Raw genomic sequence first — 17,570 nt, 5'->3', positions numbered from 1 at the left:
AAATAATCGTTATTATCTAATTAATTCCATTTCTATTGATTAAATAATTTCATTTAAATTATTTAATTAATTGATTTAATTCCTCCAATTCCTCCCAAATTCGAATTTCACTTAATTTCATCTAATTCCAATCTCTCAAATTAGAATTTCCCCAAATTTGAATTTCATCAAATTTCAAATAAATGCGCATTTCAATTTCATCATTCAAAAATCAAAATTCAAATTCAAATAAAATGAAAATGAATTTCAACTTCAAAATCCTATAGCACATGTTGAAAATCCTAGCTGGTTCATCAAATCAGTTAACTCGGTTAACTCTCCAATCTCCCCTTTTCACCCCCAATCACCTTTTCTGACTAATCAATCAAATCAGTCATCTCCCTAATCAATTCAGTCCATTGGTCAATCAATTGAGTAAACTATTCAATCAATTCAGTCATCTAGTCAATTAATTGAGTCAACTATCCAATCAATCTTGTTAACAAATCAATCAATCCACTTAACTCATCAATCAAAATCAATGAACTATCAATCAACACTTCAGTTCCAAATCTCACCCCATCTCACCCAAAAATCTATAAAAGCAAGGCTTATTTCTCAATTTCAATCTAGAATCACAATCTTCAAAATAATTGTGTCGATTTTATGCAGGAATCCCAGTGCAACACCTGAGAGCCACCTATCACACAATTTGGAGAAGAGCGATGGAAATCTATTTGGATCAATTGAGGAAGTTTCATTATGTTATTTTGATATTCAATTGATTTGATGTATTTCATTGTCATTTAGGAGTGGTTTTAATTAGATTAGAGTTTTGTGATTCACTCTTATAATTCTGAACTATGACCGATTTTACCCTTGAAAACAATCTCCACCTTGAAAGCATGTCATTTACATGTATAATTGAAGGGAATGCAAGACCAATCCCCCAAAAGAGTTATAGTTAGGAGAAGGGTTCTAGCCTAAATAGGAAAAAGAAGTCATGAATACAATTCTAGAGCCTTTGAGCTCTTTAATTGAATTAAAGGAGGTGCTTAAGAGATTTCACTTGCCCACAAAATGGGCAATGAGGATCTTGAATACCTATATGTCAGAGTCTAGACCCCACAAATAAGCCCTAGAAAGAACACATTAGGCAAAGTGGGTAAGATTAGGCTCAACAACAATTGACCAGATGTTAAGAAATATGTGTTGCCAAATCGAGATGGGTGATTGCAAATGCCATCTCAAGTGTAAACTGAGCACCATAAGAAAATGTGGTTAAAGCTAGAGGTACCTAAGATATGGCTTATAATTACAAAAAGTAGTATTAGGACTCCATAACCATTCCTTCCACCTAGATTTAGAAGAATGCACCCCAATTTTATGTAACATTTACATTGGGATAGTTTTCATAATAGTATCATAAATATTATATTGAGAGATGTGAAATTGTGCTTTTAGCTTGTCCTATGATGGGAGTCCCATGGACATTTTAGAAAATAAAATTTGAGGGCTTTGAATGGTTTTTTTATGAAAATGTCGAGCCTTAACCCATGGCAGCCTAGTCAAAGGGAGTCCTTGATTATGCAAAAGAGGAGACTACCAAAGGTTGTGTAGGTTGAAGGAAACACCATCCCTAAAACCAAAGCCAACCTAATTAAGCTAAGGCTTAGCTACTTCCCAATCACACCAAATGCTTATAGAAAACACAAGTGCCCTCGATGTGAACAACTTTTTTCATAAGGATAAGGGTTTAAAAACTAATACCCTTTTAGGAAAGTCGACTAATCAAAAAAAGCTAAAGAGATGCAATGTTCTAGGAGAACCTTTCACGCTACATTACCAAAAAGAGAATGAATAAGCCATTTGATAGAAAGAGCCAAAACTATCATTGGGTAGAAAGAAGTCCTAACCCTCTAGATTCATGAGGGAGCCAACATAACTCCCAAGAAAGCTGATGGAAACCCAAAGTGGTCATCAAAAGAAGCCTACAAAAAGTCATGAAGAAGATTCTAACGATTCAAATGAGAAGCCTTAGAAGGATCCTAGCATGAAGAATAATACACATGGGTAATCAATTCTAGTAAGAATCCCGTTCCAAAGTGCCACAAGAGAAGCTTGAAAAGTGAAGGGAATTCCCCAAAATACCAAGATTTCCCCATGATCAATCCACTTCCACCCAAATTTGTAAAGCCAAGGCTACAAAGGGGGGGTGGATTGATGATAACACTGAGTTTTGTGCCACTAAATAGTCGAGCCTGAGGAAAGGTAAAAAGTATCTAGGAATTTAAGAACCTGCTTTATATTTTTCTCCTCCTTAAGGAGAGCGAGGAATGAATCGTCAGTGAAGTGACCATTGAACAATTGTTTCAATGACTCAAGTAGGGAAATTCCTCAAACAAGCTCTTGAGAGACAATGCGCACCATCAAATACCTAAACCATTCAACACAAGGACATACAATGACAATGCAAGGGGGCACACTTGTTAGATTGATCTACAAAGATCGAAGGCTTGTGACAATCAACCATTCATGGTGATGCAAGTGGAGGCATATGCAAAGAGAATATTGATCACTTAAATAAATCTTGGGCCAAACCCCAAAAATTAGAGCATGGCAAGGATGAAAGGCCATTCGATGTGATCATAGGCTTTGATGGCCTTTTGTTAAGAGTGTTGAGCCCATTCCATGCCTTCCTAAACAATAATAATGTTATCCAAGATGTATCTAGATTCAATTAATCATATTTGCTCAAGACAAATAATCTAAAGAAGAAGATGGCAGATTTTCAAATCTAGAGCTTTGACAACAATCTTTAGGAAACATTAACTAGTGTGATCAACTGCCAATTACAAATGTCTTCAGGATCATCGATTTCAAGTATGAAAATAATGCTTCCTCTATTGATAATATTTCCTCAAGACAACATGAAAAGCTTCAAGATAAACCTTATGAAGGTTAGCCCCTATGTAGTCGTAAAGGGAATTGTATAATTCATAGGGGAATCCATCATATCCCAAGGATTTATCTTCCATGATCAAATCAACAACTTCCTTGAGATCCTCCAAGGAAAGCAATTGGTCATAAAATATTTACTGAGCTTTAAAGAGCCTATGAGGAACAACCTAGAGGTATTCCTAAAAGGCATTTTCTCACTCCAGGGAGTTATCTGAGTAGTGAAAAACTTCTTGTAATGATTGACGAAGACTTGTAGAATATATGGTACAACTATGTAAGCACTAGTTGACCTTTGATTTTATTCATTCCCTGGTAGGTATGACATGCTTTGAGAGCAAGAAAAAATATTTATAAGTACTATTGCCAACTTTAAGCCAATACAATTTGATTTTAACTTGAGCACCTCTCACAAAATGGTTATCAATGATTTGCTTTTGCTAATGGAGACCCGCAACCCTAACCTATAAGGTAAGGGAGAATGAATCTGCAAAAAGTGCCTATGTGGCACAACAGAGATCCACAATGGTGAGCTCATATGAAATACGAGCACCTCCAAAAGATGACCAACTAGGGACCATAAATGCAAAGGAAACACAAAGTGCATTCAATACCATGGACCCACCAATCAATCCACCTAGAGGGTTGAGTAGGATGACATTCTAGATTCTAAACTATTTGCATGTGGGATAGCATGGGTTGATGACTCATCAAAGAGGTGTTTAAAAATTGGGACTTGGGAAGGCGAGACCTGCTTATCATTCAATATTGAAATTAATGGGGAAGTGGTCTAATAAGGTCATATTGGGAAGAGTCATGACCATTAAGACATTGCAAATGACAAAAGATAAGAAAGATTGCACCAAGATCATGGCACAATCAAGTCATTTCAAAAAATTGTCAAAACTTACCCAAAAATTACTGTACGTTTGCTAATGATGGCAAGTCAAGTTAGGGTCGTAAAGAACCAATTTATTTTGCATATATAATCATGCCTCTCGTTTGACAACTATACATTGAAAATGTAAAGTTCCATCTTTATCATATGCCACCTTGACCATATTAAAATCGTCACAATAGAACCCAAATTGTTGGAAGCATTGAATTCGCAATCCACTGCCACATAGCAAATCTCTCAACAACATCATTAGAAGCATAAATATTAATGATCCGTAAAGAATTATTATCGATATTCATGAGGATCCAAACAAGATGATGAGCCAAATTGAACCCACAATCTACCACATAGGAATGTCACTATGGTGTATGAAAAGTGACAACCCCTTTGCGGTGAGGTTCATAATTGGTGGCAAACAAAACACCATTTGGCCAAATAACATATGTTGTCGAAAGAATGAAACATGATTTTAATTTCTTGAAGACATAGAACATCAATACCAAAATATTTTTGATGAGTATTCCAGATGGAATACATCTTAGAGAGTTCAACAAGACCTCGAACATTCCAGGAGAGGAAATTCATAAATGGGAGTCTCACATGTCATCACCATCTAACTCCTCCATAGTGGAGTAGTGATTCTACAAAAATATTGTTTAGAGAGAGCTTAGCTGAAGCACGAGCATACTATTTCTCAATTTCTATAAAACAAACTCTCCATCCTCCAAGCTCTCAAGTGAGCCGCGAGAATGTTGTAAATTTGGGGATGATGAGTTGGAAAAGTTGGCTAAGACAAGAGCATCAATGGGGGTTGAGGTGTCTGCAAAAATGGTGGACAAGTAGAGACCTAGGTGAGGCCATCAGATATATTCCCTCTTTGCAGAATGGTTTGAGACAACAGGATTGTTCCTATGCAACAGTAAAATCTTGAGCTTTGTTTTGAGAACCACTGATAGTAGTGTATTTTCCCTAGTGGAAAGTCATTGTTGTTTATTTATCCTCAACTTTGGAAGTGGTAGTCCCCAAAGCCCACAGAGGCTCAAAAACCCATTGAGGAGTATTAACCCTAAGAGCTACTAGAGGGTTATCCTTAACTTTATGCTCAAAGGATTGACATCGAAAGGAAAGATTGGGAATTTCAAATATAACATTCATTGAGTGTGAAAAAAATTGTTGATCTAAATATGCATTGATTGTTGACAAGTCTTTAGACAAATCAATCTCTACACATACCCATTTTTGTGGACAAGTATAAGGTTGAGCTCAACACATAGAACCTTCCCCAAGCCAAAAGCAAAGCAATGCAAAAAATACTAGGAAAGTAAAGGAAGACTGGGAAATTCATGTCAAATAGACACACAAATATTTTTATCATTCAAGGTAGAAAAATCGTGTACCCATCGTTAGGAAACTAATAGAGATGCTTAGACATTCCAAGTGACATGCTGAAGGATGGCCTAATCATGCCCACCTCAACAAAATAAAAGAGAAAAAACCCCTTAGTGAGGTTTTGAACACCATCTTAGCAAACCTCATTAGGGGCCTAGGTTTTGGCAACCCAATCTCATAGCATGCTTTCAAGGATAGATCTCCCAAAAAGTAACCAATAAGAGTATGCTACTCTAACCAATGATATGTATTATTAAAGTCAATGATGGGCAAAACCACATATGTTGGCATTTCAGAAGATGTATCTTGTAGAACACCCTCAAGACAAACTTCCTCAAATATTTGCTCGAAGGAGACATGGTTCAAAGCCACCAAACTACCAACACTACCAAAAATTGTTGGGTTGAAACTGACTGAGGCCATATAAAAGAAAGGATTATTTCGACAATAAATGTGGTATGATAGTAGGAAAAACCACAATGCAAAGCCAAGTTACGCAAACAAAGGACAAAAACCCTTGTAGAACCCACATCCACCAACCAATATCTCTCATATTTTCTCTATTTCACCTTTTCAATAAATTAAAATTGACTTAATATGACAAAATAAATAAATGTTTTCATTGACTAAATAAAATAAAAAAAGTGACATCCACCAACCTATATCTCTGATATTTTCTCTATTTTACCTTTTTAATAAATTAAAATTGATTTGATATGGCAAAATAAATAAATTGTATTCATTGGCTAAATAAAATAACAAAGTGACATGAAAAGAAATTTGTACTACTAACTTTTTATAGTCAAAATAAAAAACGTTAAAAGATTCCATAGCTTACATTACACTAATAAAACTCTACACAACTTTCATGATAAATAAATTAATTCTCACACGCACACATTGTACACATAATTTGATCCAATTATATTGATTCTAACATCTCATTGATTCATTCGAAAAAAAAACAAACTAAAAAATACATTAATATTAACTGATAATATATGTGATAAAATATAATGTACACAACTTTTTATTAATTAAAAAGATAATAATACGTTTTATATTAATAACAAAACTTAATAAATATATTAATATTCATATTGTAAGAGGACTAATAATATATGTAATAATGTACACAATTTTTTATTAATTAAAAAGATAATAATACAGTCTCATTATTATTAAACTATTTAATACAAAATCAACCTCATAATATATATGACAATGTACATAATTTTTATTAATTAAACAGATAATAATACATTCTCATTATTATTAAATAGTTTAATACAAAACCAACAAAACTCGGAGCTCAATAATAGAGCTGTCCCACACGCATTATCCGTGACTTAAAAGTGTGGAAATTAGTGCACATGCATTCAGAGTTTGTTTAATAGAGTATGTTAAGAAAGTATTTTGTTGTATTCAAAATAATTGATTATATATTTTAATGTGAGATGATTTTTAGATAATATTTTGTAGCTTGAAATATTTTTTAAAGAATTTTTAAACTTAACAATTTACTAATAAAATTTTATCAATCAAAATAATTTTTCAATATATTTAAAATTTGAAAATTTAAAAATATTACCAATTAATAAGAATAATATTATAAATAATTATTTTATTTTATTTTAAATTCTCTCTTTTTAAAATAAAAAATAAAATTATTAATAATAAAAACTAAAATTGGAAGAAACATAAAATTATTGAAATACAATTATTTCAATAGAAATCAATTAAAATTATTTGATAAATTTTAGACACTTATTTATATTAAAAAAGTTGAATATCATTTCTTTCTAATTTAGAATGTGACAAGCAAATTTATTGAATCCATTTAATTTTATCTCTAAAAATATGAAAAATCCCTTGGCTTATATTATAGTAATCAAAATATTTTATTTTAGGTATACATCTAATCCAGAAACAACAACAAAATTTAAATCAAAGATTGTACAGATCTTATATCATTAACAAAATAATTTATTTTAAGTACACATGACTATTATAATTTTTTTTTTTTTTTTTTTTTTTTCTAAACTGTAAAAATAAAGTAAAAGGAAGATGTTTTATTCAAATATTTTTTATTTACTTTTAAGCTAGAATTTAAAATAAATTAAATATTTTTAAGTATGTTTCAAATTTTCAAATTAAAAAATAAATGCTTTTATGTATAAAAAATAGTAAAGATAAAAAGTGTGTAAATTTATTATGATTAATGTATTGAATTAGTTTTTCATGTATTGAATTAAAAAGAATTTGTAACTTGCATTTTATTTTTTATTGATATTTCAAAAGAGAGATTCATGAATACTTCTATATGATTTGGGGGGTGGTGTCCTATTGTTGTAGAGTTATCTTGTATGACTCAACGACATCTTAATAAAATATGATATTCTATGCAACCATGGTGGCATCTTTGGTGAATGTGCAATAAGACAAATACACTAAAAATTAGCTTTCTAGACAAATTGTGCCATAATTACATTTGGAAGTTTGCCTAAAGAATATTACATAATAAAGCTTCCTCAATAATGATCAAACTTCACAAAGATTTGAATTTATTTAGAGAATAGATACCTTGAGAATCGTGTTAAGATGTGAGTGAGTGTAGTTAAGTACAACAATGGTGTCTATGGTGTCTATGAACTAAAGTAAAAAGGTATATGTCAAAATACAAAAATTCAGCTTTGAAATGTTGCAAACATATGTAGCCATATCCAAGGGGTAGTATCATGGGTGCAATAACATTTAGAATAGTCAAATGATAAGAAGTGAAAAGAAACTTAGGTATATATGTCTAAAATTACTGACTATGAAATGGTTGTGGGATTAAGGATAGTTTGTGTACCAAACAAATAAACAAGTAATTATCTTGTTTATTAACAAATGAGTACTAAATTAGAGAGAAAAATGCTAAAAAGACCAATAAACCAAGGGCCAATTGATACTTTTTGGGGAGTAACTCTCAAATCAAATATTATATAAGAGTACTATCACTAACTTTTTGATACAAATCAAATATTTCAATCTTACATACAATTAACATGATATGAGCTTTACTCTAGGTGATAGCCAAGGCTTCTACATTACTAGGTGTTGTAGGCATTGATATGGACTAACTTCCGCTACATATTTTTTAATTAACATGCCATATCATCTTTATACAAAGGAAACAAATAGGAGTGAGAGATTACATCCATAGACCCTCCAAAACTTCTTTCCTCTAAGTTTTGGCACTATTACAATACATATCCTCCCTTTGAGGAGGAGATTCTCCAACCTCCAAGTTACACTAAGCTCTAATCACTCTACGATTTGAAGTTACCTTTGATACAATTTAGAGTTTGTTCATGCACCCTCTTCAACAAGATTATTAGATTATTCCCTTGCACGTATCATAATTTTTAGATTTGTTCTATAGAGGCTAAAACCCATGATCATTTTGTTTTTAAATGCTCTCTTAACAATAAAATTTACTCTCTTTAGAGACTTTTGTAACTCTCTCTAGACTCTCGTGGCTTACAAAGTTCAAAGATAAGCATATTTTTTCTTTCAATAGATGTTTATCTTCACCAACATTTACCAAAAATTTTACTCCAACAATGCTCTATACTTGGAAGATTGATTATTCTATTCACCTTGTTTCTTCTTCAAAATTGAATAGAAAGCGATTTCATGACAATACTTACAAATATGAAAAAATTTGTGAAGCACATAACATAATGCACAATACATGCTCTTTTGAATTTGTTGGAACGTTTACACTCCCTTTTACTTAATTTTCATTTCACCATTTACAATTCATAGACCAATTTTCACCTTCCATGAACATTTTACATCATTATTAACTAAAAAAGGGGTAAAAATTTATTCAATCACATAAGGGGATACAAAGCAAGAAGGGCCAACTGCCCAACAGAGAAAGAGCATTACACAACCTTGTCGTTTTCCACTAAGTGATCTAACATATGAAACAATTCTAAAGGTAATTGGCCCCTATCCACAATATTCCACCTCTGCATTTGATCAAAAACCCATTTGGCCAAACAATCCACAACTCCTTTCCACCCCCGAGGAATGTGACTAAAAGTAACAAATTCCAAGGAACCACACAATCGAAGAATCTATCTAATAACCAAAGCTAAGTGCCAACTAACATCATCTAGACGTTGCCCATTCAACAAAGTCACCACAACTTGAGAATCATATTCACAAATAATCACTATCCAACTGAGAACACGACTACACTCCACAAAATGGCAAGAGCCTCCATGAAATTATTTGTATGAAGACCCTTATAAATAGAAAAAATAAATTGAACATCACCCGAGCTATCATGCCCAATGCCACCAACACTAGTATGACCAGGATTCCCCCGAGATCAACCATCAGCGTTAATTTTCAAAATTCCCTAGGGAGGAGGAGACCTACGACCCCTCCTGATTTATCTTCCGCATAGGATGTCTACATCTATTTCAAATGACTTGTACAACACCTATCAGAACACCTCCTTAAAAAGGAAAATTGAGACAATTGCAAATATCAGCATCTCTAGGATCCACACCTCTAGCCAAGTCACATTTAGCCGAGACAATCTCATAAGAGAATGAATAGTTTTCCACCACAAATATTGAACAACCATCCTTGCATCGTGAAAGCTCCTACTATCCTTCTCCAACCAAATATGCCAAATGATCAATATGAAAACCTCAGTTTTACCAAGCCATATGATATATGAGTTGTAAGTCTTTTCACTTTTGTTTGCATAATCCTGTTTTCGTCCACTTGTTATGGATACAGTTTCACTTTGTTGCATTACAAATAATGAATTAAATAGGCCTTAGTTAATAAAGGAAAGCAGAACTGAATTCATTGCTGAAAATATTGTCCTGCCCTGTTCTGCGATCTTTTTTGTTATAATTCGAGCTTCCTTTCATGTAATTGGACCTCGACAAAAGAGCTTCGAGCCCAATCTAAGCAAAGAAAAGAAATGAAGATGAAAAGGACTATCTTCTTGTTGTTATTGTTTTTGTTCGGTGTGAATCAGAATCCATGCTTTGGAGAACCTTGGGATTGGCAGACAGGAATAGATGTCGATACAGGTGGTCTAAGCAGAGATAATTTCTCAAAGGGTTTTGTGTTTGGAACTGCAACCTCTGCATACCAGGTGGAAGGAGCTGCCAAAACGGAAGGTCGAGGCCCCAGCATTTGGGATGTGTTTGTGAGTAAACCGGGTATAATTTCTTCAAGAATATTTTCAACTTATGGGTTTCTAAAAAAAAATTCTAGGTTGCTGGTTTTTTACAGAGGCTGTTGAATTACAGCGAATTTTTGGTTGTGCAGGAAACATAGCCAACAATGCCACTGCAGATGTTGCAGATGACCAGTACCATCGGTATAAGGTACTACTCTCAAGTCTCTACTTGTATAGAGTCTTTTTGGTTTAAATTTATTTACAAGGAAGAAGATGGTTAAATTAAAAAACTTAGAGATTTTTAGTTTAGGTCTGTGAAACGAAAATTCGGTGTATATAGTATTGCCCTATGACCTTTACACCCTGATGGTGATGGGTTTACCAGAGAGACGCGAAATGGTGTAGTTAAACATGCTACGCATTTAGATCCCGAAGCAGTTAAAGATAGAAAGAAAATGTATTATTGCCAACAAATGGTGGAAATGGGTCAATGGGACTGTAAGAGTATGTAACTTAGAATAGACATAAGGGAGCTCTGAATGCAATTATATAAGCTAATTTATCCACAACATGGTAGAACCAGGTAAACTAGCTAAAAGAGCATAACCCACCATTTATCATGCTCCTTTAGTATTAGAAGCATCAATCAAACAGTTAATTTAGAGTCACCAACATAGAATCTGAAATGCCATCTAGAGAATGGCTTTGGCTAGTGGCTACAAGGAGCTTGTACAAGAGATCTTGAATATTTTGTTAAACTAGAGCTTGTCCAAAACTGTTTCTCTTTTTTTTAAGGAATTTCAAATAGAAAATTTGTTGCTCCTTTTCTGGTTGCAAGCTAAAAATGCCCAAATTGTTCATCACAAGGAAATTTAAATGAAAAACAAAATATCCTTTATTATTTTGGGGATAATGATAACCAGAAGGCCTCTGGAAAGACCTGAGATACGAATTTAAGAACTTTGATGATTTGTATTACACTGCATGAACAAAATTATTATATTGATTGTTCTGTTGGATCAAATCTAAGTTCAAATGTTTGATATGCAGGAGGATGTGGAGCTGATGGTAAAAATGAACATGGATGCATATCGGTTTTCCATATCATGGTCAAGAATATTTCCAAGTAATGGCACTGAATTCTAATTAAAGATGTTATAATCTGTATTTTTTGGAATTTTGAATTTGTTTTATTTTACAAACTAGATTTTGAATGGTCTTGATCATTATTTTTTGGAATGCTTTTGTATAATTGAAGAAGCTAATTTATTTGTGAAATCTATCTTCGGTAAACTTGAAATTGTTCTCATTTTGTGATGCAGCTGGAACGGGGCAGATAAACTACAAAGGAGTCAACTATTATAATAATCTTATAAACTACTTACTGGAAAGAGGTAAGGCAAGCACCTTACACAGTGCCATACTTTGTCTAAACATGGTAATTCTGTACTCTACTATGCCTTTAAGGAGTAGACCAGGTGAGTGGGGTGCCGAATTGTCAAAAGACTACTTTACATAAATTCCTCAAAGGATTGAATAGGTTTTGAACTTTGCAACTAAAATAAGTATGGAAAGAGGTTACAATTTATCAAACACAGTGAATCCCATCGCTCTTGGATCTGTTGATAAAATACCATTCACATTTGAGACATGTCAGCCAATATCCCTACCAATGTTCCAATTACAGATGGATAGGTTCATCCACAAACAGATCTCTTCGATCACAGAACTAGACTTGCAATTAACATTGGCTTATCTGTCAATCACATTGTGTCTGTCATAGAGTTAAAAGCCATGCATTTACAATTTTGCCTACAGATCTTCCAGTCTCACCATTAACTGTCTTGTGAAGGTTGATTGATCTGGCTCCATCAATTCTTACACATAGAAATTGGTTTACCTCATCTCCAATAACAAATGTGAATTTGTGAGACAATAAGACCAATTCTTAAAGATATCATGTACTTAACCATCCACACCCTCCTCAAGTCTTAGTACTGTAACACCCTTGTTTACTTGGGATCATCATACAGTAGAAGAAAATATTCCCCCTTAGTAACAAGTGATCAGACTTTCGTTTGTGTTTTGCGGTTCCCTGCCTAATGATTTTTACCAATATGCAAGTGAAAGGTCATAGAAGAATGACTACTCATGAAAATTCCAAAACTGTTATCATGGTGGTAACTTGAGTTTTAAGATATTCCCTGTAGTGAAAAAGCCCACAAATTTAATATCTAATAAATACTGCACTACACAAGCTTGATTACTTAAAAAAATGTTGATCCATAGTTCATCTATGCTTCACAATTATTACGAAGCCAATAGCCTAGGGTTTTTGTGATCCGGGTGGTTGGAAGCTATCTGTATTCTGTAGGCAATCTGTACACATAATAGACAAAATATACCTTCTTAAATAATTTAGCCTATGCATCATAATTTTGCTCAATGACTTGTTTTTTCTCAGGTATTACACCATATGTAAATCTTTACCATTATGATTTACCCGAGGGACTGGACAGAGCATTTGGAGGATGGTTAAATTCCCAAATTGTGTAAGTTTACTAAATTCCAAATTTCCAAAATCACTTTGGTATTGCTGTCAGGAAACAAACATGCATTGACAGAGCAGCCCAGAATTTCAACCAGGCTTCTCTTTAGTAGTTTCATTTAGCGAAAATTTATTGACATTTAGTATTTACCTGTGCAGTTGTTAATACTTTAAAAAATGATGCAACTAAAACATACTCAGTAAATTTTAATTCCTTATAACCTACATCTTGTGATGATGAGGATGCCACAAGTGTCAGGAAAATGTTTCAGTGGTAAAAACTCCCAAGCCCAAATCGAAAATTGCACAAAAGTTCCAGTAACGTTTGTATATTTCCATAGACAGGAGTATGGGAAATATGCAGAATTCTGCTTCAAGACTTTTGGCGACAGAGTGAAAAACTGGATGACTTTCAATGAACCACGTGATATTGCTGCTCTTGGTTATGACAATGGTATAGCAGCCCCTGGAAGATGCTCTGTCCCATTTGGAAATTGCAGTGCAGGAAATTCTTCTACAGAACCCTACATTGTTGCTCACAATCTTTTGCTGTCACATGGTACTGCTGTGAAAATATACAGGGAAAAATACCAGGTGAGACCTGGCAGTGAACCTTCAGACATGGTTCTAAATATCTTATTTGATTTGACCCAACATCACCAAGAGTAAGGATATGTCATTGCAGGCTCAACAGAAAGGAAAAATTGGAATTCTTTTAGACTTTGTGTGGTATGAACCTCTCACAGATTCGAGTGATGACATTTCTGCAGCACAGAGATCAAGAGATTTCAGCATTGGATGGTGTGTATTCCTTCCTAACAATCTGTTTTGGCCAAGAAAAAGTGAAATTGATCTATTAGCAAATGTGATAATTTTATATAAGCTTAATTCCTATTAATAATGTGCTTACACCGTGAGAGCCCCGATTCTTACTATCCGATGTCCATGTCAGAATCAACCCACCCTAGATACCACAAGTGTCAATAAACTACAGAGCTTAGTTTATTGCATTTAGCTTTGTACAAAATAATGCTATTGCTCTATATTCTTTGTAGTCTTGAAGATTAAGAAGAATGTAAAATCATCTTTTCTTTCGCACAGGTTCCTTCATCCCATTGCCTATGGAAAGTATCCAGACTCCATGGAAGAAATTGTTGGGTGGAGACTTCCTAAGTTTACGGAAGAACAATCCATAATGGTAAAAGGCTCGATGGACTATTTAGGGCTTAATCAGTATACTGCATACTACATGTATGATACTCACCAACCAAAACCAAATATAACAGACTACCAGATGGACTGGAATGCAGGTTTTGCATGTAAGGACCCTTATACCATGGATTAACCCGTTCTTCTGACATTATATCATGCTATTGTCCTTTGATAATGCCTTGAATTGCTCTTTCATATTGTTGACTTTGATTTGGTACTCTGAATTACCTTGAAGAAATGGCAATTCCAATAAAGCTTAAAAAGGTTGCCTGTTTACATATATTTACTATATTAACTGTTTGTCTGAAACCACAGTTGAGCGCAATGGTGTTCAAATTGGACCAAGAGTAAGATCCCTTTCTCTTCTTTGCTAATTTCAAATTCGTTTTATTGTTGTTTAGTAATGTGCAATGGTGTTCACAGGTTCAAATGCATGGCAGTCTGAAAAGAATGTATTCTAGCTGTTAATATATTAGATAGGATATGTTGTTAGACGAGTGCTCTCTTGTTGGTCTTTGAGAGGAAAAATATCAACCTATTCACTGAGTGGTGAGTTCAGGGGCTTCTCAACCTCTGAGTTGAGTGGTTGATTGGTGCTCATCCCTCTCCCACTGAAGCCCATTCTGATGAGAAATGGGCTGTTATGCATTAGATTATCAGCTGCAATCGCAGCTTATTCATTTTAAGATATGTTTGATAGTCTAAACCGTAGTTCATACCTAAGATTCAAAAAGGATTGACTGGCTTTCCATCATTTTTTTCAAATATTCTAAAAGAAGAGAGTGAATTTGCAGGCTAATTCGGAGTGGCTTTACATTGTGCCTTGGGGTTTATACAAAGCTGTCATGTATATAAAAGACAACTATGAAAATCCAACACTGATTATTACTGAAAATGGTAAGCTAAATCTGCCCGTTGCAATTTTCTCCCTTACAATTTCGATATAGGGCTATTTCTTATGGACTGTAGAAACATTCTTCTGCTCCCAAATCTTTTGGAACTTTGTAGTTTGTTTTATATTCCCATAGTACTGTTGAAGCCTCTCCTCCCATTCATTGCCTCATTTAGCACAGCACTTTATTATTGAGACCAAGACTTTCTTAGTAGCCTTTACTTGGTCATTGAATCTCCTGGATTCGGGGCTCGATAGAAACAGTACCATTTTAAATTGCTTTTTCAAGTAGATTATCCGTGTCACAAAGCATCCTCTGAATAATTTGCCAAGCAATTCAATTTTGTTATCAAAATTTTCCTCAGATTTACTTCAAAATAAGTATCTGTATGTTTGATGATTTCTTTGGCTGCAGGGATGGATGACCCTGGCAATTTAACACTGGAAGTTGGGGTTCATGATACAACGCGGATAAACTATTATAAAGACTACATTAATAATTTGATAAAGGCAATGAAAGAAGGAGCAAATGTGGTGGGATACTTTGCCTGGTCACTGTTGGATAATTTTGAGTGGACAAAGGGCTATACATCAAGGTTTGGATTGGTTTATGTTGATTTTCAAAACCTAAAAAGATATCCGAAAATGTCTGCTTACTGGTTTTCCAAACTCCTCCAACACCCCACAAATTGATCAATCGATTACAAGAACTTAAGTTAAACAATTGTGACAGGACTCACGTTCACCAATCATCCCTGAAACAATAAAATCCAGCACGGACTCAAAATTTCATGCTGTTCTTATGCTTTTTAGTAGGAGTAATCTATATTTGTTTGGAGATTTTGCTCTCTATTGTTTGTAGTGAAGATTTCAATATACTTTGCTGTTTTTTTTTTGGGGGGGGGGGCTTGTTGGCCTTCTACTGCAGCTTGAAATTTTATATTTTATTCAAATAATCAAAGTATTTATTGTTTGAATTATATATGATGGTTTTTTTATAAGTTATGCTTGCACACTGATGCCTTGATTTGAAATGGCTATCCAGTCTTTACAATGCACCAAGATATCATTATCTTTTATACATTATAATAGATGTTTGGTGCATTCTAGGGACTGGATAGACATTCCCCCTTGACTCGGCATTCTATAATCTGTATTAAATTTACCATAATTTTTTCATTTCTTAATTTCAACTTCATCACACAAAAATTCAGCACGTTTGATAATAGAACAATGTGTTCAGTTTACCATGGTTCCTTGGTCTAATTTTAAGTCTCAAGGATATTAGTTCAGGTCTTTAACATTTTTTTCTAATTGATTACACTTGGTTAATTTTGAATTAATCATATTAAATCTTTTCTAATATATTCCTTCTTTCATATTTCTATTGATTTTATCATTCTCTTACAATCTTCTTAATGTTTTGTGAGAACAAAAAAAAACTTTCGATGGCACATCTATAGATATGATCTCAAGCTTAATTAATTGTGAGGGCATTGATATTGACATCCAACATAAACCCAAATTTGATCTTCTAATAAAGTTTGGGTTAATCCCAAATTTAACCTTCAAGCATTTAAATCTAACATATTTTCAAGTTACAATCTAATTTGAGTAAATTAATCCTAGTATGGATTTGGGATATCAAAAAAGAAATTCTACTAAAAAAATCAATGAAAGGTTTGACAAGGGGAAAAAATCAATAGTAGATTCAAATATGCTTATTAATGATTTAGACCTCTAATGTATTTAAGATTTAGGAAATATGGGTTATCTAACTTTGGTGATAAATTATGGTTCCAACTAGAGTTGATAAGCAAGGTTAGCCTATTAAAAAATAAATAGCCTTTGGGTTTCAATCGATTGTAGTATGGATATTAGATTGATTTCAAAATTAATCTTGATTAATCTTCTTTCGTTGAGCTAAAACCAAGGTAGGGGTCATTAGAACATAACAAATGCAATCAAGGGAATAAACCAATTTTAAATTGATGGAATGCAAATATAGTTTTTTTCATTGAAGTAAAGCAAGAGTACAAAGAATAGCAGCTAACAAAAGTAGTTGAAAGAGAAAACATCACAACTCATGATTGCAATTGAGATTAATCAAGTTTAAATTGATGTAATGCAAATATTGTTCACTAGCGGCTTTTATAAAGCTCAACATTAGCTAGCATGAGTCCCAAATATTTGTTTGTTGACTTATCTTTTCTTGGTCTTGTGTATTCAAGCAAGGAGAATAAAAAATGATTCCACCAAATTATGAGATTCTAGCTTTTTTAAATTTAAGATTCTAGCCTCTTGTCAATTTGACCAAAACAATGAGTGGTCCTCTCAAAAGTTTATCTACAAGACTTCACAATTCCATATTTTTGCTCAACCTTTTATAGCTCTCGTGATATTTATTTATTTGATTCTTGTTGCAATACTTAAGGTTCGTTTCAAATAACCAACACAAAGATCATATAATTACAAGGAATACAAGGGAATCCAA

General features: G+C 33.4%; 1 protein-coding gene across 1 annotated transcript; it reads left to right on the top strand.

Annotated features, from left to right (window-relative positions):
- Nucleotides 1-10,051: 10,051 nt before the first annotated feature.
- LOC131035180 (beta-glucosidase 44) lies at nt 10,052-15,888 on the top strand. The gene is made up of 11 exons (XM_057966826.2): nt 10,052-10,464; nt 10,574-10,632; nt 11,475-11,550; nt 11,747-11,818; nt 12,889-12,976; nt 13,314-13,566; nt 13,658-13,773; nt 14,074-14,291; nt 14,500-14,531; nt 14,979-15,081; nt 15,492-15,888. The coding sequence occupies exons 1-11, from the start codon at nt 10,221-10,223 to the stop codon at nt 15,767-15,769; spliced, it is 1,539 nt and encodes a 512-aa protein (XP_057822809.2). The 5' UTR covers nt 10,052-10,220; the 3' UTR covers nt 15,770-15,888.
- The last annotated feature ends 1,682 nt before the right edge of the window (nt 15,889-17,570 follow it).

The sequence above is a fragment of the Cryptomeria japonica genome, chromosome 2 (genome assembly GCF_030272615.1).
Source record: "Cryptomeria japonica chromosome 2, Sugi_1.0, whole genome shotgun sequence".
NCBI classification, from domain to species: domain Eukaryota; kingdom Viridiplantae; phylum Streptophyta; class Pinopsida; order Cupressales; family Cupressaceae; genus Cryptomeria; species Cryptomeria japonica.
The sequence above is the reverse complement of the archived record's forward strand: the minus strand, read 5'-3'. Positions and strand labels throughout refer to the sequence as shown.

Coding starts and splice junctions, on each gene's coding strand:
- LOC131035180 (XM_057966826.2), top strand. CDS start 10,221: ATGAAGATGAAAAGGACTATCTTCTTGTTGTTATTGTTTTTGTTCGGT. Junction 12,977..13,313: donor TGGTTAAATTCCCAAATTGT/GTAAGTTTACTA, acceptor ATATTTCCATAG/ACAGGAGTATGGGAAATATG. Junction 13,567..13,657: donor TATACAGGGAAAAATACCAG/GTGAGACCTGGC, acceptor ATGTCATTGCAG/GCTCAACAGAAAGGAAAAAT.